At 45.4% G+C, this 23,226-nt stretch overlaps 2 protein-coding genes and 1 non-coding gene across 4 annotated transcripts; 1 reads left to right on the forward strand and 2 right to left on the reverse strand.

Moving 5' to 3' along the window:
- The first annotated feature begins 386 nt into the window (after positions 1–386).
- On the forward strand, positions 387–4,030 carry LOC129581080 (uncharacterized). 2 transcript variants are annotated; one of them, XR_008689442.1, is made up of 4 exons: positions 387–1,122; positions 1,292–2,047; positions 2,309–2,540; positions 3,901–4,030. XR_008689442.1 is itself a non-coding variant. In XM_055471963.1 (3 exons), exons 1-3 carry the CDS (start codon positions 487–489, stop codon positions 2,480–2,482), a joined length of 1,566 nt encoding a protein of 521 aa, XP_055327938.1. In that variant the 5' UTR covers positions 387–486; the 3' UTR covers positions 2,483–2,596. The 2 variants fall into 2 exon arrangements, 1 of the variants encoding a protein (XP_055327938.1); XM_055471963.1 differs by lacking the exon at positions 3,901–4,030 and having other exon boundaries at positions 2,309–2,596.
- Positions 4,031–15,587: 11,557 nt separating this feature from the next.
- Positions 15,588–15,698, reverse strand: LOC129581828 (U5 spliceosomal RNA). The gene has a single exon (XR_008689546.1). It is a non-coding gene; the product is annotated as a U5 spliceosomal RNA (small nuclear RNA).
- Positions 15,699–16,242: 544 nt separating this feature from the next.
- LOC129590128 (proteinase-activated receptor 3-like) lies at positions 16,243–17,277 on the reverse strand. Its single transcript, XM_055485197.1, has one exon. It carries the CDS (start codon positions 17,275–17,277, stop codon positions 16,243–16,245), a length of 1,035 nt encoding a protein of 344 aa, XP_055341172.1.
- Between the last annotated feature and the right edge of the window lie 5,949 nt (positions 17,278–23,226).

The raw sequence follows: 23,226 nt of genomic DNA on the forward strand, positions 1-23,226 counted from the left end.
GGCGGCGAGATGGCCTTGCAGTGAAATGTCTGCGACCAAACGGCTTGCGACCAGTTGTCCGCGGTGAAATGTCGCGGTGCCCTGCCCGGTCACCTTGAAACTGTTGCAAGCAGCACGAGCCGTTTCGTTAACACGTTTCGCCGCAGCATCGTTGTAAACGTCCAACTGACCAATCTTAAGAACGCTACAAATAAGCAACGGTACGAGACTAGTGAGTACGCTGGCTGCAGCGTAACGAAGACGCGCCTTCCAGAAGCGGTTACGTTAGACTCAGTTAGAGTGCAAAGTAGTGTGAGCTGCTAGAGCTACGAGTATAGTTCTAACCGCAGACAAAAATTCTCATTTCACTCCATTATTTTAAATTTTCCGCAGCTTTCTGTTTACTTTGCTGTTTTTCCACTCTCTTTGCAGTGTTTAATATTGAAAACCTTGCCGTTGTCCATACCCCCAGCATAGTGTGTGTCTTTCTGGACAGATTGATGAGAAATGCACTTGTACGAGAATGCTGAGCGTGCGATGTACGCATGGAACGCTGTGGATGTAGAGGTTAGTGGTCTGCTGCAGCACAGCCACATCATCGGCCTGGAAGAGAAGCCAGAGAACGACAACACTCCGTCGCACCTGATCGTCGACTTTGGTGGCCCGGTTGAACATTTCATGCTGGTGGAATCCGGGACAGTTCTTGATTGCTCAAACTATCGAGGGAAGGAGCCACGCGAGGTCGTCACTGTGTGGGTGCTGCTGCACGATAGCCTGAATCGCTCCTGGAAGTGGTATCCCGGGAAACTCTTGACATACCGCTTCAAGCAGCTGCACAATATGGCGCTGGTTGAAGTGATGATAGGCGGACAGTGTCGTCTCGAGCTGCTTCCCCACCGACAGATTCGAGAATCCTCAGGAGACGTTGTCAAGCCAGAACTCCTTCCAGTGGCTCATTTCGCAAGGCAGGCTCTCGATGTGCCTAACGGGAACTGGCCACTGCTGTCGTCTGCAGACTCTGCATCGGAGTGGCTGATGGGCCAAGTTGAGCAGAAGCTGCACCTGCGCGTTCTCACAGTTCCCTGTCAAACAAAGCACTATTTTCGACGACGACAGGTGCTACTTTTGACGAACTACGTTACGGTAAGAGTCATACCCTAGTGATTGCAGCTCTCTGTCCAAATATTTTGTTTGGCCAAATTTTTATCTGTGTCGAATACTCGCATGGTCATTCACTCTAACCGTAGACCTTTTATTCGAACGAAAAGAAAATTTCTACCTCAAATTACTGATGATAAGCTTCCGATTTCAGAAAAACAACGAGTTGCGGGCTGAGACAATTCGCAAGAAGCTGCGGAGTGTTGGCGAAGACTGTTTGGCTTTGCCACTGGAAGTTCTGAGGGAAGTCTTCCACTCCCTGGACACCATCGATCGACAGCGATGCCGTCGCACCTGCCAGCTGTGGGACGCCCTCCTCACGTCGCCGGAGCTGTGCCGAGAAGTGCATTTAACGGAGACACTGGCCAGTTCTTCGCTGCCCGCGCAGTGGAGTTCAGAATTTGTCCTGTACGCCTGTATCTTCAAACTCATCGGGCCCGTCACTCGCACCATGTGCTTCCGCGGCACAAGCTCTCAGAAGCTTCCCTGGAGGCTGCACGGCGAGGCGCTGGATCTTATTAGCAAAGCGTTGGCCGCCGCCGGCACACGACTCGATCGGTTCATTGTGTTCCAGCGCTCGATTCATGTCTCTTCATCCGGTATTTCTTCTGATCGATGGAATTTGAGCGTGTTTTGCACCAAGATCGCCGCGAGCGTGTCCAAGCTGTTGCCTAGCTGTGATCGTGTGATTTGGAAGGATTGTATCCTCACCGACAAGGAAGTTGCTCTCTTGATGAAGTTCCGCATTCCCGCTGCCGTCTTCACGCCGGGGCATGCCGATGCCGCCCACATTGCGGACCTGTTGGAGCAGCACCTGTATTGCGAAGGACAACCGTTGAAGGTGCGGCACATCACTCGCTTCTTTGCCGGTCATGTCGACGGCGCAACAACGGCCAGGAGAGTGATGCAGGTATGCATTGATGTGGCACTGAGTAGCATTTTGATCAATACTGTACTAGTATTGAGAAACAATCGCAATGTTTCTCACCTTTTTCCAATTTGAGGGTAGCAACACTTGAACAAGTCTCGAAATTTTGTTTGAAAATTTTTGTATATTATGACACTTTGAATTACTGCAACAATGTTTGGTGGTGTAGTGTTGAAACCGTCTTTAAATTTGTACGCGCTTTAACAAAGTGTGGTGTTGTTAACCGGATGAATCAACCTACAGATTCTGGAAGACTTCCAACACTGCGATCCACCTCCGTCGGCACATTACCGGGGGCGCCAGTGGAGTGCGGACCACGTGAACGAAGTTGATCTGACCAAAGTGAACCGGTTCTGCTTATACGCCTTGTCGCAGCACATGTCCAGCATCCAGAATGGCAGCCCACCCGCTGAGTAATCCAGCCACCACAGCAGTGTTTCCAGTAACGGCGAGTCTGAGCAGGAAGTGTGAAATGGTAATGACTTAACAAAGATATAAATTTAGGTACACCCTTGAATTTAGTACACTAAGTTCTCCAGTGATGCATTATTGGTTAAGGAAGTTTTCATGCTATGCCTCTGTTATGATTCACATTGACGCCAAGTTGTAAGTGTCTGTTGCCACGTGCACGACACACGAGGCCCTTCGCTTAATTAATTTCTCATAGTAAGCCTGACTGTCTTCCACCGGTTTGAATCAATGTACTATTTTCTTAAATTTGAATGATATGACCCAGACAAATACGATTAAATACTGTACCATGGTATAATTATCATCAGACTTCGGTTATTTCATAAAGTTGTTTATTATATGGGAGGCAGACTGGTCCGCTCTTTACACGTGCAGTTTTTATAAAATCGCCAGCAATTGCTAACCAGAATAATTATGTCTGATTTTATTCTTGTGATTTAATAAACCAAGTACATATCTCTACGTCTACGGTATATAGATAGAGGTGCCTATAAGTACGTCTACGGCATACCCGATGAAACTGTACCTTCGTTATAATTTGCATTGGTATGTGTTAAATTGTGGTAGAGGTGAATTCTTACCTTTGACGTTGCTTTGTTAAAGGATTTGGCCCGGTACATAGCACTAAATTCGGGTACGTTGACGGGAATATTCGCTTGCGCGCACTTCCGAACACTATTTGGGTTGATTTTTGACATTGTGTACTGCGTCACTGACGTACGGACAACGGTACTCGTACTAGTACCATCCGTATTACCAGTGGTAGCCATTATTCCAGATTAAAAACTTTTCAAAATTGCTATCATCCTTCACGCCAATGTGAAGTATCTAATAATACTTTATTAGATGTGTACAGTAAGACGACTGATGATAGACTAAATATAAAAGTGAGTAAACATACAGACGATCTCTCAGAGATATTGCAACGTTGTTAGGCTCATATTAAGTACTACAGTACTTAAAAGTACATACACTACAGTTGGTCACGGCGAGTTCGAGGGGTAGGGCTGAGGACAAGACTAGTGGATTTCCTACTTATTTATGGGCATTGAGAAATCTATGGGTAAAAAATTCTAAAAAATTGTGGACCTTACCGAAATCCATGGGGTGTACTAACGGATGAAAATAAACGTTAATTATTTATTCGTATTTAAATAAATTTTGACGATTGTTGTTGGAACCACTTGCCAGATTGTAGATTGTAACTTCGTACTGCGTGCTTAAATTAAATCAGTTAAAATTTAAAATAGTAGTAGGCCAAAGCCAGTGGACACTTTGGCTGTTCTTAAATCTGTGTTTCAAATGAAGAATGATTAAGACTTGTCATCATTGAAATCCCGCATAATGTTACGGTCCTACCATAGGTTCGTGTCTTTGAAAGAAAAGCAAATCATCCAGCAATTCAACCTGAGTTTCTCAAGGAAAACGAAAAGCTGCAGCGGAACGAGCAGCTGGGTATCGGGGAACGCGGTTTGGCGATGCCGTTTGAAGTGCTGAAGGAGATCGTCCACTCACTGGACACCGTGGAGCGACAGCGCTGCCGCCGCACCTGTCAGCTGTGGGAAGCCCTTCTCACGTCGGCGGAACTGTGCAGCGAGGTGCGAGCTTCGCGCGCGCGTCCTTCACGCCACAGACAGTGGGATGGTGATTACCTCATGTACGCCTGATTCTTCAAGCACATCACGCTCTCCACCCGCACCATCAGTATTCGCAATGCTCCTGGGCCGGATGGCGTTAAGGGGAACATGGGCGGACTCGATGTAGTGCTGGAGGAACTGACGACGATGGTCTGCAAGGACAACGGCGTCCCTGCTGCACCAGCCGAAGCGAACGATCGTCATCCGGCACTCGAGAACGGAGCCATGGAAACTGAATACGCTGGCGATAGCGATTGCTGCACTCCTGGCCCACTTGGAGTCGTGTTGGGATCAGCTGATTTTGACAGTGAAGCAGTAGGTCCTCCGATCAGTCCTAATCCTCGTTTTACTAGGTACACACTCTTTCCAGCACGGAAACAGGTCTTTGCTTTGTTCGTTACTGTACACATTTCTTCTGATTATAAGATATTGCAGTTATGTGCTGCTGCTGTTTCGGTTTTTCCTCTTATAGGATTCTGTTACTTTTCTTCACTGCTTTATTCCATGAAATCGTAAAAGCCGAAATTGCAAATAAATAAATTTTCACCTGAGTCTTGCGGCGCTGGCAGCAATTACGACCGCCCCGATCTGCGGGAACGTAATCTAGTTTTGATCATGCAGCGAAAATCGAACGTGTACTGGTCGGCGTGGACGTGCGACAGTTGAAAAAGTTCTGCCTGTATGCCTTAGCGCGTTGCATGCGGTATTGGAATAAAGCGGCCGCGGATGACAGCGATTTGCTATCCAGTAATTCCGGCAGCGAGTCCAGCAACGACGCATTTTCGAAATTCGATTCCGATTCCGAAAAGTAACTGGCGCCCGAATTATGTTTATTGTTGAATGATTTATGAGTGAAATGAGGTGTTCAGGTTTGGTTTTGTCTGATGGTGTGAGAAGACAAAAACAAAATGGAGGGCAGGCGATGGTACTGGTGTCCATGCATAAAACCAAAAACCCGCTGAACAAAAATCTTATTTATTTAACAATTTTCAAAAAGCCTTTCAAATATTATGCGGGAAAAAGTGGAAAGCACGGACACTTACGTAAACCATCGCCTGTGCATAAAATTATAAAAAAAAGAGCAAGTTACATTCATGTAAAATCAGTGCATATGCAGAAACTTTTTCGACCAGTTCAGTTCTTTCCATTTAACGCTTTCCAACGCTTTGGAAAACGTTCGGACAGATTTGTAGGAGGATGGTGGAAAGGAGAGTTCATTCCAGAGAGACGTCAGTCTGTCGCTGAAGGAGCCGGTAACGGGGGTTAAGGTCGTAACTTCAAACTTTCCACTTGATTTTCGCGCTGAGATTAGTGAAAGTTGCAAGAAAATTAGAGAATCATCAATTATTCCGCTGGAAGAATTATCGCAAACTAAGTTCGAGGGCGGAGTTCTGCAGTGCACCGCACAGGAAGAATGGGAAGCGCAATAGACTGAATTCTAAACCTCGGCTTTTTCAGCATCAGTTACGGCGACTGTACCGTTGTCAGTTTTTAGGGGAGGGATACATTGAACGCCGTTCCTGGATTTCATGAAGCGCCAAAATTTTATTGGATTATTTCGATAACTTTTTTGCAATATCCGTTATGCGGTGGCTTTCAAACTGTCTTACGACATCTTCAGCTTTTTTCGACAACTGAAGCCATTTGTCTTTCCTTAACGAACACAAAGACGAAACTGTAAAACGGTAGCGCTTGAAAGCTTTGTCACGCGCACTAATCACTTTCTTTACGGCTAGTGGGTACACAGGCGCACCGGCTTTTACATTAACAGTTTTGTAAGAAAACACTGACTTTGCAACATTCAAAAATTTTTGTTCAAAAATTTCAGCTCGATCGTTAGCAGAAATACCATTAAATTCTGTTATCCAGTCAATATTACTAATGTTTTGTTTAAAAGCGAAAAATTTATCAGGCGTTATTATCCATTTATTAACTTTTCGCGCTCTGGTCATCTGTCTTTTCGATCTCATGTCCATTTGCAGGCCCACATGATCGTTCGAAATAGAGGGGGAGCGATGGCGCACACGTTTTTGCACGATGTTTTCGTCGAGACCAGACAGAGATCGAGACAATTGCGTTTTCTCGTGGGAAAGTTAATCAGTTGTTAGAAATCAAAGACGTTAAAGCAGCAAGATAAGAAGTACCGACCACCAGCTGTAGCAGCGTCAACAAATGCTGCGCGCGTTATTTTGAAAAAAATTTCATAAGTTCTCGTAAATGCTGTTACCATAAGCGTTTTCTGTGTTGGGATGTAGCAACGGTCAGTGAACAACCATGGCGTCATCTTGTATGAAGGATGAGTTGCATACTGACCCGATAGTGAAAATTTGAGCTGATAGTACTGTTGCGTACCAGTGAGGGTGCAAATGCGGCCGCCGGCGTCGTCCAGGACCGTTTGATGATGCTTCATCGTCAAGGACAGCGCCGCGAAAGCAAAAGATACGAGTGGCGGGTGTGACGTCCTTGAAGAAGAAGCTGTGCAGAGTGCAGTTACGATCCCACTTGACGCGAGGGAAGAACTGGACTGCTGCCGTAACACTCGCACCTCGCAGCATAGTTCCCTCGACGTGAGACGGGCGTTTCTAGTGGACGCGGCGACAGCGTAGGCGGTCTACAGTGTACAAGCCGATCCGGATGATGAGCATGATAGAGAACTGCCAAAAAAGTGTATTCATGAGTTACGCTAGACAACATAGTACGCCACGCCACACTGTTTAAACAACATGCGTTTCGCTGGCTGGTGGCCTGGTGCACGCAATATATTTATTGAGTATAATTGTAAATGCCTGGCGGAAGATGACTAGCAAACGGTCGGTGTAATGGCCAATCTAACCGCGTAGCGCATTTACACATTGCGACAAACGTAGTGTAGTGGCCATCGTGCTAACAATATAATCGCTAGCATCGGGCTCAGTATTATTAGTGCATTAGCGCTGCAACTTGTAGGTGTACAAATTAAGCATGCATACATACAACTAACGTTAGAACCGCCTAAAACTGGCTTGTATGTATGGGTAAAAACATGTTTGAACGCGCTGGTGTGCGGCATGGCTAGCCAGTAGCCACCCCACATGCACACATAAAAGTAGCCGATCCAGCTGCCAGTCGATCTCGAAATTTCAAACGCTCGTGTTTCGTTTGCTTCTCAACGGGTCTTCCCAATCGACATATCAGAAGATGTAGAATTAAATTTCAAACTTTTTGATACCTAACAAGTGGATATTTATGGCGAATCAAGAAAGTTATGACTGTTTCGGTTTCTCGTAGACATAGCATAGGCTCGTGCAAGGAGGCGTTGCTTGCATCCTGTGTTAAGTTTACGAGAAACAAAACAGTCATAACTTTCTTGATTCGCCATAAATATCCACTTGTTAGGTATCAAAAAGTTTGAAATTTAATTCTACATCTTCTGATATGTCGATTGGAAAGATCCGTTGAGAGATATACGAAAGACGAGTGTTTGAAATTTCGAGGATGACTGGCAGCTGGATCGGCTACTTGGATGTATGCATGCAAAGGGGTGGAGTTACAGGCATACACGTAAGGGTCTTACGTGGATGGATTTTTGGCACCGCCTTCACACACGCGCATACATCTAATTTTCGCGGCAGCGAATCGCCGCGTTGTGGGTTCGGTCATGACGGAACTTGTATAGATGATTTTTACTTGTCGGCCATACAACTAACCAACGCACACGGCCTATTATGCCTTAGCGTACCTTTAAGTGCTCATCATCCGGACCGGCTTGTACGAGTGATCATCGTAGGGACTAGTTTTCTGACGCTTTACAGTATGGCTCCGTAAGCCAAGCGGCTATTTCACTGGATGGACATTCATTTGTTGAGGTTGGTGACTGGTCGCTAAAAATGTACAGTATGCAGTGCGACTGGTACTGTACGATTGTACGAGTACTGAAGTAGTATGAAGTAGTAGAAGTGGTGAATATGACCGTTTGCTCAGGACCATCGAAATACAGCTAGCTGCCTTTAGTGCTTTCGATCATTGCCCGATTAATTTTGATTTGCAAAAGTACTTTCCACTGCTGGTTTCTGCTTTTGGCGAAAAAGGAGCAGATTTTCTTTTCCCGTACTGTTGGCAGTGTACCCGATTATAAGGACTCCCATTCTTGACTTCTGCCTCTTAGTGCTCAAGCTTACAAACAACTATGCACCTATACGAAAATGCCGAACGATCGGTATACGCCTGGAACGCCGTGGATGTGGAGGTTAACGGTCAACTGCAGCATGGGCACGTCATCGGCCTGGAAGAGAACGACAGCGCACCGTCGCGTCTGATCGTGGATTTCGGATGCCCATCAAAGCGAGCGGTACAGGTGCCTTACGGAATGATCTGGGATTGCTCCGACGAACGTTCTAGCAGCGACACCGTGGGGGCCCCCGTGGAGGTGCTGTTGCACAACGGAGCGGATGAAGCGTGGAAATGGTGTCCCGGGAAAATACTGATTGGCTGCCTCAATCACCTGAAGGACATGGCGCTGGTGGAGGTGACGATGGGAGAGTCGTCTCGTCGCGAACTGCTTCCCCGCCGACAGATTCGGGAATCTCCAGGAGATGCCGTCAAGTCACAACTGCTAACAGCGGGACACTTTGTCGTGCGGACCTGTAGCGTGCCTAACGGTTACTGGGCTTTACAACCGTCGATCGCGGCGTTTCTGCTCCGACAAGTTGAGAAGAATTTGAAGCTGCGATTTGTTACGGTGCTCAGTCAGACGATGCTGTATGTGTCACGGAGCCACGGGTCACGTTCGCGCGATGAAAACGGACTAATTGTAAGTCGCGGTTAGGGAATCGCTGTTTAATCGACGTCTTTTTTAGGATGTTAGGTATATAATTATGTTTTCATTGCTTAGGGAATTGTCTTCGAGAGAGAAAGAGTTGTGCGTGCATTTGACGAAAAATTACGCGAGAGACACGAAGAGTTGGAAAATGATTGCGAGAAGGGACTTAGTAAGTGTATAACTGTGTATTACCAAGTCTCATAACCGTTTCCTTATTTTCTCAAAACTGTTTTCAGTCTCGGAAGTCCAGGATTGCGAGCTAAAGCATAAAAAGCCGTTGGTTGTCGATGAGCGCGGCTTGGCGTTGCATTTGGGAGTGTTGAAGGAGATCTTCCTGTCCCTGGACACCATCGATCGACAGCGCTGCCGACGCACATGTTCGCTGTGGGAAGCCATTCTCACCTCGCCGGAGTTGGTCCAAGAGTTGCGTGCATTGCACCAGCAGCCCAGTCCATCTTCCCGCGTCAAGTTGGAGTCTAATTACGCCTTGTACGCCTGCATCTTCAAACACCTCACGCCCGCCACCCGCACCATCTGCATTCGCGACACCGAAACTGTCTTCCTGTGGGACGACATCATCTCGCCCGGTGCCAAGGAAGCTATCGACTTTATGAAGAAGCACTTAAACCAACCCGGTCTCCGCATCCGCCGCTTCATTCTGCAGCAGCAATCGATTAAGTTTCCTGAACGGAAATTAAGCGTGCTTGCTACTCAGATCATCGCCCATCTGTCCAAACAGCTGTCGTACTCCGATCGTGTGATCTGGAAGGACTGCGAGTTCAAACTGTTAGACAAGTACCGTTGCCCCTTAATGCAGTCCCGCATTCCGGCTGCCGTGTTTACCCGGGGACATTTCGATGCGGCGCGCATTGTGGACCTGTTGGAAACGCATCTGCGATGGAACGGGCAACGGTTGGAGGAGCAGCGCGTTACCCATTTCATGGCGAATCCGATCGGCAGTACACAAAGGGCCCAGGAAGTGCAGAAGGTAACGCTATTGGCATGAGAAGGAATGGCTGCGCGTTAACAGCTTTCTTAGTACGTAGTTGGTTGAATTTTTTGGTACTAATTGAAGTGAGCTGGACTCCCGCTCCGTCTATGTTTGCAGTGGGCGGTGTAGGCTCCTGTCCGCCAGATAGAATTCTAGCTCAGCGATTATGTTCGCAAGGTGTTGTTTGAACCCTACTGGATTTTTGGAACACAATGTGTCTGACATTCTGAATAATTGTGCAGATTCTTCATGAGTATCAGTCCTGCGATCCGCGCCCTTCGCAGTATCGGAATCACCAGTGGACGCGGGACAACCTGGCCAGCGTGGATGTGGGCAAGCTGAACCGGTTGTGCCGGTACGCCTTGTGGCGCCACATAGACGACTGGCCCGGATGACAACGCCGCTGATGAGCAATCCTCCAGCAGCGATTCCGAGTTCGAGGATGGCGAATCCGACGACGGCGAGGAGTGAAGAGTTCAAAATTTTTTTTACATAAAAATTTAGCGTTTCGTTGCGTTTGGTTATACACTGTTTTTGTGAGAACTGCGAGCGAACGGTTTTCAATTCGTCACTTGCGCTTATCTGCGCATTTTTTTTATTAATTTTGTGCGTATAGCCTCTTTCGCAGTTTTAATGTTTCGGGCGACATTTTTTCTGATGTCCATTATGAACGCTTATTCAGAGTTATTTCGAAACATAAACAAAGTAATTGTAATTTGTAAGGCACGGTCTTCTTCTCGAATTCGCTTTCGTCAAAGCTCTTACCCATATAAACGGTATCTGATTTTCGACTTTCAGCCAACGACACCGTTTAATTCCGTAAGCCAGCTCGAAATGAAGACACTACCGACTCGACTGGTCGTCTTGCGTCATGACAGATAGTGAGATTGCAAAACCGCAGTGATAATGCTGTTATTAATTCCACCTTTGCACGTTCGTGATTGATAAAAGCTCTGGATGTTATAATTATCCGGATATTTGTGTATTCAAGTAGTACGCCAACACACATCACGCCACGTCATCCCAACGCCAAATGAGTTTAGATGGGTAATCGTCAAATCTTGAATTAATACTTAAAGGGAAGAGTGATCGTTGCCGCATGTCAGCAATCAGTCAAGAAATATTTTGTAACTGGTCATTGTACTTGGATCTAATTGTTGCATTTATTTTGTCGTACTGCTGTGATCAAATTTATTAATTCTGTTCTACATAGGAGAAAGCATTCCGGGCGTTATTTGCAAAAGGTGTAGGCGCCAATAACTGATGCATGCAAAACAGGAATGCGTTTGTCGAAAGACAGCACGCTTTCATACGCACGCAACACTAAAGATATTGGACACCATCATACGCGCACCAACACAGTCCCTATTTCTTTTTACGCAACGGCTGCAGTAGCCCTTTAACATTTCTTTGCAGGGTTTTTGCTGTACTCTAGTTTCATAGTTGTTTAAGTTTTACCTGTCTATAGATTTCCGCAAGGAGTGATTTCTTGCGTCTGCGGACAATTAGAGACTGACACCTTGAAAATAAGAACTACAGTGGACGCCATAAGGCATAAATGTGGTTACACTCGTGTCACTGGACAATCGGTCTGAGGACCAATATTTTAACGGCAAGGCCAACAACAGACCAAAATAACTCGGTCATGTCCATTGCGCGTAGACTTGTATGCTAACTCAAAGCACGTGGAAGTTGGAAATTGCACATTTCGAAACTAAACTACCCAAGCGATATCTCAAAAGAAAACGAAAATTTTTTTAAGAATTTTGGCGAGGACCAGAGCAATGGAGTGGGGAACACCACAAAATTAATACAAGCTGAAAACAGCATGTAGCACGCACATCTTTTTGGTACAGTTAGCCTTCATTTAACAATTAACACTACAATGTAGTACTAGTATATAAGAACTGCTCTACTTGTCAGAAATCTGCATCATATTATTTAATTGTTGTGTAAGGTTCCGCTCGCGGATCACCGAAGTAGCTGATGTTTCTAAACTTCCACAACTTCAACAAATATAGTTTCATGTATCTTTTCTTTAGGTTTAGTTAACTCACTCTAATACACCCACTCTAATACTGGAAAGTGTCAAGAGAGTTAATAAAAGGAAGTAAAGGAGAGCTAACAACAGTTAACCAATGAAGCGCGAAGCTGACGAAATTTTCGTTTCGAAGATGCGTGAAATTCAATAAAAATTAATTATTGCTATTTATTTAATTACCGATTATTTGGAATCTTGATTTCACCCGAATCCGATCCGGTCAGATACACATAAACTCCGAAACCACTCCGAATCCGAATTTTCCAGACTGGAATCCGTCAAATCCAATCCGAAATTCGGAGTGGGTTCGGAGCGGATAGGATTTCCCAGTCCGTTGATGGGCTCTAAATTATACCAATTGCGCGTATGCGCATCCGGGACATACTTACACCGATTTTCACCGTGCGCATATTGTAGCCGTACAAATGAGATTTGTAGATCCATTTTAAAGAGCAACGAAGGATACAGGAACTGCAATAAATTAAAATAACCAACTTTATTTTATCGACTAATCAACTTCCACTCAGCCTTCCAGTACATAACTATTCTTGTGCTTTCTTATTTTGATTCCGCTTCCGTTTCTCTTTCCTCTTCCGGTGTCTTGTATTCATACAGCCGTTCATCATCACCCTCTATGCAATCGCTTTCCATGTCGCTATTCCACTCGCCCGCCGAGATATATTGTGACCAAGTGACCAAGTGAAGTATATTGTGACCTCCGACGCCAGGAGTTGCCTTTGGCCGATGCAGATATCGTAAGTGCCAGAGTTTTTTCGGACTGCTGATTATGTTGATCAGAATTCTTAACGGTAATTTAGTTAGTTAAAAACGTAAGGGATATGATGCGATGCAGTGATTGCATCCCTTGGTGCTTTGATGGCTGTTCTTCTATTTTGAACATATTCCCCTTCGTTAAAATCACGCAACCTGTCGATCCTACCATAGGTGAGGTTCTTTGAACGGAAAGCACAGCTTCTAGCAATTCACCTTGAATTATACAAAGAAAACGAAGAGCCACAGTGGAAAGAGCAGGTGGATGTCGGGGAGCGCGGCTTGGTTCTGCCGTTTCCGGTGCTGAAGGAGGTCTTCCAGTCCCTGGACACCGTGGGTCGACAGCGCTGCCGACGCACCTGTCAACTGTGGGAGGCCCTTCTCACGTCGGCGGAACTGTGCACGGAGGTGCGATTATCGCGGCATCAGCCTTCACGACGCATCCAGTGGGATGGTGATTACCTGTTGTACGCTTGTCACTTCAAACTCATCACGCCCGTCACCCGCATCCTCAGCATGCGCAATATCCCCGGTACGGACGGCGTGAAGGGGAACATGGATGAGTTCGGTGCAGTGCTGCGGGAGCTTGTCACGGAGGTCTCCAAGGTCTTGGGGTCCCTCATCGAGCATTTCTTGCTGCATCAGCCGCAGCGAACTATCGTCATTCGGCACTCGGAGTCGGGAACGAACCGATGGGCGCTTAATTTTACAATGGCGGCCGGGATCGCTGCGCTCCTGACCAACCTGGAGTCGTGCTGGGATCGGATGATTCTGAAGGGATAGGACCTCGAAGGCTCGAACCCTGATCACTGTATTATCAGGTCCATACTCTCGCAACACAGATACAGTCCTGTTATGTATTTTCTGTACACATTACTTCTGGTAATAAAATGTGTTGATGCTCTTCTTCGGTTTTCTTTTATAGAATTTAATTTGCTTTTTAACTTCCTTACTGCATTATTCCACGAAATGGTGCTGCAAAAAAATCGTCGTGTCAGAGCGGGACTCTCCGCCCACCTGACTTGCTATTCGCTGTTTCTGGGGATTTTCACCCCGTACATTTCTCCGCTGTTTTGACGGATCTTTGATCGTTTTGACGGGGCGTTTTATGCAAAACTTCATGAAGATCGGTTTATAATGAGATTTTGGACTCCTTTGTGCGTTTACACACAGCCAACAGCGCCTAAAACAGAAGCCGCATTTCCACGCTAAATTACTGTAGAAGGTGATCGGTCAAATGAGATTTTTGGGTACACCAATTTGCCAATAAGTGCTGCTGCTTGTAAGATTTTCATTGCAGGAAATAGCCATGATCACAAAAACTTGTTCGGTTGGAAGCCATCAATTGTGCACTGACCGCAGCATTTAGGAAACTCTGCAACACCCAAAGTTGCACAGCAAAACATTTTTTCTGGAAAGATTATTTAGGGATTACCATGTAATTATTACATCTGCAGATGCAGAAACCACAGCAATAAGAATGATACTAACAAAACAAACTCTGCACAACGCTCGCAAGAATACCTCGGGTAGACTAATGAGTTAAATGACATACTATGTACTACAAACAGCAGTATGTACGTGTGGGTCGGCCAACTTCGCCTTTGCCGTTTCAGTTTGCCATTTTCAGTTTTACCTTTGCCTTTGCTGCCAAAAAAAAGGTTAGCATACTACCTTGCCGTTTCGAAATGCCACGAGGTCAACGAGCAGTGTCAACGAGTAAGTTGTCAGTTTGGTGCGATAATTAAATAACTAGGACGACCATGTTAGCGAATGATTAACCGCCCTTTTCAGTTTAGTGTTGTGTGTCACGACCCTCCAGTACTCATGGACTAGCGGTGTGGATCATTTCTCCAGAATGCAACACTCGCAGACGGTTTCAATGGGTTTACGCACTGGGTGCCTTTTGCAAGGTCATATGTTTCGTTAATAGAATCTTCTTCGTTGCGAGTATCGTTTGGCGCACTGGATACCGGCGTATGCGAAGGTTCATCAAGCAACCCTCCATTACAGTTAGTCCCGTTGCTGCGGCCATGGCACATGCACAGGAAATATCCCGTTAGACTGAACAGCAGTGTTGGGAGTAGGAGACACCCAGGCAAAAGGAATCCCGTCAACAGGAAAGGGATAAACAGCCAGCAGGCCACACAGCGGAGTATCTCCAGGCTGTCCAACAGGACGTTGCACAACTGGTAGCAAGCACCAGGTATTCAACACTGATAATTACTGGAGCGTTTATTGGCTTGTGTTGTGATCGTCTGCATGGGCTCGGGGAAAGTTCGCATTCGGCACGCGAACTCTAAAGAGCCCTTCCAATCCAAAAAAGCAGTAGAACAAAAGTCATTTACTTTTTTCTGAACTGAGGGAAGTGTTCGGCACGATGCCCCCAATGCGTCTACATGCTCAGCAACTTCAAAAATTTTTTTCCATTGCTGTGTTTTTTCTTTCTGTAGCCGAATGACTTGTGCAAATTTGAGCGAAAACCGTTTGTCCGCGCAGCTTCCGGTCGGGAGTTATGGTAAAATAAAACTCCTAAGGTCTGAATGCAAACACTTGCAGCAAAAGTGCTCGTACCACTATGGACCGCTATTTTTCAAGTTAATTTTGCACTTTCTGGTATGCGGCTTTTGTTGGTTAAATGTGAACCTGCTTTACACCGAACCAAAGCTTCTACTTCAGTTTTTGAAACAAATTTTAACATTTTTGAAAGAATGTTTCGTATATGCGAAAGAAAGCCAAAATCATGGTTCGGTGTAAAAACGATCTTACATAAGTGGCGATAAAGCGTGTTTATGCGCACTATTAAAAGAGAAATTTTAAACAAGGAGACGAAAAGTTTTATACGGCTCATAGCGGCCCCTCCTCACGGCTTTCTTTAGTAAAAGGCGAACGAAAATTACGATATGTGAGAAATAATAAAACAAAAACTCATCTCTTTGCATTTAAACCCTTTTGGAATAGCATATTATCAATAATTTCCCTGTTTTTGGCACATGTACACGAAATTGTTGCTGGTATACTTTCTTTAGAGGATGCTAGGCCAGAAGCAATCCAATGTGTGCGCCACCGCAACATTCCGCCTAGCACAACCGGTCGCAGGACTTTTAGTCGCAGAGATTTCGCCGCACGGTCATCTCGCCGTGCGACGTTTCGTCGCGGAACATTGTCGACATGACAGCACGCCGCGAGACATTTCGTGGCCAGGCCGTTTCGACGCCGAGATATTTCGCCGCGATGCTGTTTCGACGAAAAGTTCTTACTAGCAGACAAACTTTTTATCAGAGTTATTGAAACTGTCAGGAGCACCTAAGAAAAAATTTAGTAACCCAAAAGAAACTGCCTAAAGAAAAAACGAGGAAACCAAGAAAGTACGAAGGCGACGAGCCCCAAGAAAAACCTAAAAATACCAGGGAACAGTAATTGACCACATTTCACTGATCCACATGGACAAGCGGGGGCAGAACACGTCTACGATTGGCGGCGCCGGCTTTTCTGTCCAGAATTGCTGACTTGGTTATTAGCCCTTGTTTTGAAAAGCTGGGGCGAACATTTCCATATGTTGCCGAGGGCCAGGCAGAAAATCAGCGGATCCAGGAAAGCTTGGATGATGTAGAGAGTGGACGAGAGTCGATACAGGGTGGGGTCCAGTTTGGTATTTGGACTGTAGGTGAGAATAACAGAGTAGCACATAATCGGCCACCAACAAACCAAGGTACTGCCGGTGTAAAACGTCAGCAGGATAAAGGGACGCTGGGAACCTTCCTGCCTGCCTTCCGGTCGAGCATGGGCCGGTACAGCGGGATTAGCCACCGGGCTGGCTCGTCGTCGCGACAACATCTTCCACAGTAAGAAGGGGAAGACGACCACAATGCCCACTTTGGGTACGTCATAAATCAGAATGGACGTCAACTCAACAAGAGCGAGCTGGCGGCCGTTATTGAGCCGGCAGCCGTCCTCCAACGGCAAACGATAGAAGAGACGATCGCGAATCAGCAGCGGCAGCATGAAGCTATGCACGTAGACCATTACGGCACCGCAGAGAAGGACGGCCGTTTTGCGATTATGGCGGGCACGGTAGGAGATGGGTACGAAGAGTGCCCAGGCGCGATTGAGCGTGATCAGCCAGTGGAAGTTGTATATGAGAGGGGATATGACGTATAGGGAATACAGGCGTAAGGTGCACAGGGAAGGACCCAGCCACACAGACCCGTACGCATGCGCGACGATGTCCAGCACACGGTCCAGACATCCGAAGGCCACATTACTGCACATTATGGCGACGATGTACAGGTTGAAGGGTGTCCACAGGGATGCTTTGTTGAGAGTTACCAGCAGTGCCAGGCCGTTGAACGCTACGGCCAGTATTCCGGTGCTCGTGGCTCCGGCATCGAAGGAGACGTTGACCGGCGGGGAGAAAGGCCTTGGATCCGAATGGTTGATGTGAGGTATCAAAAAGGCAGATAGGTTATGAGTTACTGTCGCGTTCCAATCCATTTCGGACATGTCTAAAACCCGGAAGATAAAGATTATACGCCTGGGGGATCAAAGAAGAATGCGGGACATGCGCCACGCAATCCGACTGGGACAAATCAGTGTGGTTGACAAATCAGAAAGGCTGGCCAGTGCTGAGAAAGCCTTTTATACGTCTACAGTAGGGATAGAAACGGGGTCCCATGAACATGTCCTTCATACAACATAATAATTTCCGGTTGATGGATAAACAAGAGAACCCACCCAGTGTTTCACTAAAGGTTGAATGAGGCAGCCGAAAGAACTGTAACCGTTTCCAGTGGCATTTATAATTACTGACGGATTCATATTCCCGCAATAGTAATTACAAGAAACGGCTTCGGCTTTGCCTCCGCGATTCTTGTGGTCTGCGGTCGGTTTCCGAATGATTTAGATTAATTTAGTGTGTACTATATGCGATCACTGTATGCACTAACCAGTGGTGTTACTTCAGTTCTTTACCCCCTATCACGATTTGCGCTGATAAAAATAACGGTAATTTGGTAACTCACTCTCGCAGTCGGCTCTGCGCATTGGAGAGTAGAGGTCATTCACTATGTGAAGTGAACAGTAGTGGTACTTAATTACTCACCACCACTCGTTTCGTTACGTACCACCTAGCAAGCGGTTCGCAATGGTTTTGTTTTTAGTAGGTCGGTCACCCGCTAGCCTACCGGCCTCTGCACACGAGAATAGTGGTACTTCGGTCACTCACTATGTGCAATTCCAGTAGAGGTAGCTCAGTTACTCGTACGTCACCACTTGTTCGGTTACTCACTCACCTAGCGAGCTCTGTAAACTGGAGAGTAGCGGTAGTGCGGTTACTCACCCATCTATGGGGCTAGTAATTTCATCACTCTATTTGTTCCCTAAATTATAGTGATAGTTCGGTATCTCGTTGATCCGAACCCCTGTGACCGTACCCCAGTGACCGTAGTCCCCAAATTCATACCCATTTTTTTAGGAATGACAGTTTTTTGTGAAGAAATTTTTATTTTTATAACTGTTCTTTGAGTCGATGTACGTGGCAGGGGTAACACTTCGTAATTTATGTAATTAATAATTTTTTTTGTACGTACGGTTATTTTCAATGTGAACAGCCCTTTTTGCATTGATTGTGATCATTAATACTCGTATTATAAAATTAGCTTTTATAATTCATTGCCGACGAGGATGCCGTTTTTTTGTTCAATCGGTTTGGCATTTGCTGATATAAAGACATGCACTGAATTACTCCGTATTATACGGAATAATTTACGGACCGTGTATGCTGAATGATCGCTGTCTTCAGTTTTGTTCGGACTGTAATGAAAGGTCAGTCCGTCTGAACGATTACTATGGTCTATGGTCAGTTTCTTTTATATTTTAACGAGCGTTCTTATTCCGAATCTCATGTTTTCAGCGCTTTAAACTGTTAACGATTTATTGAACTAGCAGCATCGTTCGTGTTACTGCTAACTGGCTTTGTTATGTGGTTGTGGAAGTAAAAGTTTAAACCTTTTTAAAATCCTAATCTTTTACTAGTTTAAATTTACTGATTTTTTGCTCTATGCAACCGGACCCTCAAACTGTTTCAAGGTGACCTTGAGCTTTCAGCTCTACCGGCACCGGTGTCTGTGCAGCTCTACCGGCACCGGCGTCTGTGCACGCGAGCCGGGGCGCTAATTACAAAAACAAAATGCATGCGACACAGTTTCCAGACATGCTGAATTGAATGGCGTTAGCAGTTTTCTGATTAATTTTCATGTTTCTTCTGAACAGATTGTACGGGTTTTCCGTTGTAATATAGATCTTTTCCTTGAAACAGTTACACAAATTACTGCCGCTTTTGTCTTGTGAGGAGAGAAGCGGCTGACGTAAAGCGACAAAATCTTTCAAATGATTTCAACGTATTGCGCCGTGGTGCAGTGGTACTGCCTACGCGGATCTAACGACGTAGCCGGGGTTCGATTCCCCCATCGGCGCCTTTTTCAGCCGTATCTCGGTTTCCAGTGGATAGCGCCCTGGTTTTAGTCTGCTGCCATGTAATCGATTGATTAGTTCCGGCAGAGCAAGATTATTCTACTTAATTTCCTGTGGAAAGCGGATAGAACATTCATGTGTGATCCCTCTGCACAACGCGGTATTACTTACAATTACAGCAAGCAGGGATTTGGACGTATTAGAATTATGACATATTGATCAATTTTCGGCATGGCACAAATGTTAACCTAAGTTAACTTTATTTTGCTCCTAAGCCACACACTAGTCATACAAATTGTTCGGCTAACAAAAGGGACAGTAGAAAAACATAAGAGTAAACATCAGCAAATCGTAACTTGACTGAAAAGCCGTCAAAATGAGCCACTGATAATAACATCCACTCACTCAGTTCCACTGTATGACAAAATTAATATCCTGGTACCGACCGCATCTGTAAACGGCGATTTCTTCCGTTTCTGCACAATTGATATCGACTTCACGCCAGCTGCAGCAACACCGCCACACTGAGCACACGCCTGTAGCCGGCAGAAAGGTGGACGGGTGGATGTTCAATGAAATCGCATCCACCAATCTGCCGATCTTCGGCAGATTGGTGGATGCGATTTCATTGAACATCCACCCGTCCACCTTTCTGCCGGCTACACGCGCCCTCAACTGTTAACCTCCCGAATATATTTTCCTTGCCACTCTCGGGCGGGCGGATAATACAGCGCATAATTGGAAATAACTATGTTGATTGCCGGGTCCGAATGAATGATCTGTGCGATAGCAGCGGTCAGTTTACAACATTCGACCGGCTTTTGATGCCACACGGATCATGCCGCCCGAGCAATATTGGCATTTGGCAGGCGAGATTAACAAACTAAGGCATCAACTTACATCTACAGCAGATGCGCCCTTTCAAAAGGGACGGTACACTTCCGGCACACCAGTCCGGAAGCATATGGCTCCTTGTGAATAGCTCGTCAGAGCTTTGAGCTCGGAGCTTTTAAAGAGCTTTGCAAAACTCGTCAAGCTTCTTCTGAGACCCAACGGCGTTGTTCCGGTGGTGTGTTTCGATGCATAATAGCAGATGTGTGCATGCAGTACGAGTACAATTGATGTGGCGGATATGCCGACATGAATGATTGGAGAAGCTGGAAATATTCTTTTGACTCTCAGCTTGACCGCCGTTCTTTGCGATATTACGTACTTAATCTGTTAAAATTTAATGCTTGGAAAACGGCTTAGTTTGCGCAATTCATTCGTCAGATGACAGAAGGAGAGTGCAGTTAGCTAGCGGTAAGCAGTGCAGAATGACAAGCACCATAAAATGGAGACCATATAACCCCACAGAGGAAACAGAAGGCAAATACAAAGCTGGATTTTAATATTTTGAGATTCTAAGATACCATACGCAAACCTCCATTTCAGAACACAAAAACACACCTCCAGTATCGCATCCTTCCATCGACCTTAAAATTTAAAGGTATGGTGCCGCACTGTCGATTATAAAAGTACGAACACGGCTACAACTACTGTATTTTCACAAGTTTAAGGAACAGGGTGGGGGCGTGGCCAGCGTAGCCGGACCGTCGGTCGGCTTTGATCTCAAAGGGGCCGACAACTCGTGTGCGCGGCCCGGCCCCTGGAGCGTTCCTTAAACTTGTGAAAATACAGTATTAAGTGAAGTACAGACTCTAGCTGGGCCGTCAGGACAATGACCACAAATACGGTCGCTTGAATTTTGTATTACTTCAAACTGCAATTTAATTTCAATAGTTATTACTAAGGAGGACAAATCCACGGGCGCGAGCCCTTGGAAAGGATTTGGAAAGGAAATTGCCATGGAATTCCATGGAATCCGTGGATTTACGGAAATCCAAATGGATTTCCGCAAATCCAAGGATTTCGTTTTTTTCGTTGGAATACCATTAATTAGCCATCTATTTACATAACTTTTAAGAAAACACCACTTCAGTTATCGCCCGCTGCTTAATTACCGCGCATTCATCACTTGTAAATGCATTCAAAGCTCTAAACATAGTGAAGGTACACAGAAGTGACAGAACCAGACCTGGGCAGTTATGGAAAAGGCACCCACCGTTAGAGTTATGAGTTACAGGTAGCGTGCGAGTTACGCTACGAGTTACGCTATTTATGCAAGTAAAACCGAGTTTCGAGTTATACCTCGAGTTACGCTACCATAGACAATGTATACAAATTTCAGGCGAGTTACGTTAGAGTTAAGTTTTTTGGGTAGCGAGCTACGCTACAGAGTTACGTTAAAACTCGATAACTCGCAAATAACTCGCGTTAAGTTATAGAGTTAAGTTATAACTGCCCAGGTCTGGACAGAACTATCTGCATTTCATAAACAGAGGCAGTAGTACATGTTATTATAGCATAACTAGTACAGATGCCGCCGGTCTACAGTATGTTAGAGATACAGTAGAGTGCAGATTCGACAACTGCAGATAGTTAGCTACTGAACGCGGTCACTGGATATTTTCCCAGTACGCATGATCTTGTTCAGAGGACAATGTATTGAAGTAATCTTTTTAAAAACTACGTACATGTATTGTCGTCTGTCACATAGATCAAAACGACTTCTTGACATATTCCACAAAAAAAGAAATAAACGAAAAGGGTAGTTTTGGCTGCTACGCTAAAACCACGTATGAAGTAATAAATTTGGATATGCATGTCTGTTTCTCCTTAGTTTTAAAATAGCAAAACAATACTATACTACCATCTCCCAAGTACTAGTACTCCATTATCACTGATATAGTGCGTTAAACGGACACAGTAACTTGTCTTTGATACTGTACGAGTCATGCAGGCGTACTCATGTTGCAACCTGACGTTATCTGATATCTCTGGCGCGTTTTTTTCTTTACCGGGCAGTCTCAGAATAGAGACGGCCATTTTTTAAATAATAAATTTGTAGCTACTCGTTGAAAAATGTTCGGTTTTTAATTTTTTATTCGACATTTCTGTGCGTTTGGAATTCCAAATACAGGGAATCTGGAATTCCAAGCAAAAACTGGAATTCCATGGATTTCCTATTTTCCATTTTCCAAATCCGAGCCGCTCGCATGGAGCGCGGATTTGGAAATTAGATTCCATCCGTGGAATTCCATTTTCCGTGGACGGTCGTTCCTTAGTTATTACATAGCAGCCACAACTACAGGAACTGCATTACAGTACTTACTAAGCAAGTACTGTGTATTTTGTACTGTGTATTTTTGTTATTGGTACTTGTGTAATACGGATCCATACAAAATAAATGCCCATCAGCGCGTACTAAGCAATACTTCTTACTTAGCGCATGACTGTGTCAAGTGTTGAAGAACGAACTGAGTGATTTGACTTCAAAGAATGATAATAGCTGCAGTCCGCAGACTGAGCATTTGCTTAACAATTTCGCTATGGAAGATAGCAACGACAGCACTGGCGGAGTGTCATACCTGACCATTATTCTTATGTTAAGCACAAGCACCCATTTTGCATTTCAGAATCGCAACAAGAAATACACTTTCAAAATTATTATGGTGTGCGAGATATTATCTCCTTTTGTCGTGGATACATCGTCAAATAACGGATGCATCGTAACAATAAACACTTTTAAATTAAACACGATTTAAACAACCTGGATCTGGCCAACCTGAACAGCTTCTGTCTGCGAGGCTTGTTGCACTACATGTCCTCCCTGCGCGGATGACGGCCGAGCACAAGCAACACCGAGTGCGTACAGTCGTGGACAGCTGCGCTCTTTCCTACTTAGCCGTAATATTTTCAGCCGGCTTTCTGTAGTCGGCTTAGGATCAGCTGCTTAGGGTCAGTGGCCATTTGTTCATGTTATAACTGGTAGTAGCTATCATTCACTGTAGCAGAATACGTGGACAGTTTTCCCTCTCCCTTAGTTCTTTGGTAGAGGCATGGAAGAATTCTATTCTTACCATTAAACATTGCTTGTTT

The sequence above is a fragment of the Paramacrobiotus metropolitanus genome, unplaced genomic scaffold (assembly GCF_019649055.1).
Source record: "Paramacrobiotus metropolitanus isolate TYO unplaced genomic scaffold, Prichtersi_v1.0 Parri_scaffold0000001, whole genome shotgun sequence".
Taxonomy (NCBI): domain Eukaryota; kingdom Metazoa; phylum Tardigrada; class Eutardigrada; order Parachela; family Macrobiotidae; genus Paramacrobiotus; species Paramacrobiotus metropolitanus.

Bases quoted from the DNA above. Each gene is read 5' to 3' on its own strand.
- LOC129590128 (XM_055485197.1), bottom strand. From the start codon at position 17,277: ATGTCCGAAATGGATTGGAACGCGACAGTAACTCATAACCTATCTGCC.
- LOC129581080 (XM_055471963.1), top strand. From the start codon at position 487: ATGCACTTGTACGAGAATGCTGAGCGTGCGATGTACGCATGGAACGCT. The intron at 1,123-1,291 runs GTAAGAGTCATA...TTCCGATTTCAG, and splicing joins TTTTGACGAACTACGTTACG to AAAAACAACGAGTTGCGGGC. The intron at 2,048-2,308 runs GTATGCATTGAT...ATCAACCTACAG, and splicing joins CGGCCAGGAGAGTGATGCAG to ATTCTGGAAGACTTCCAACA.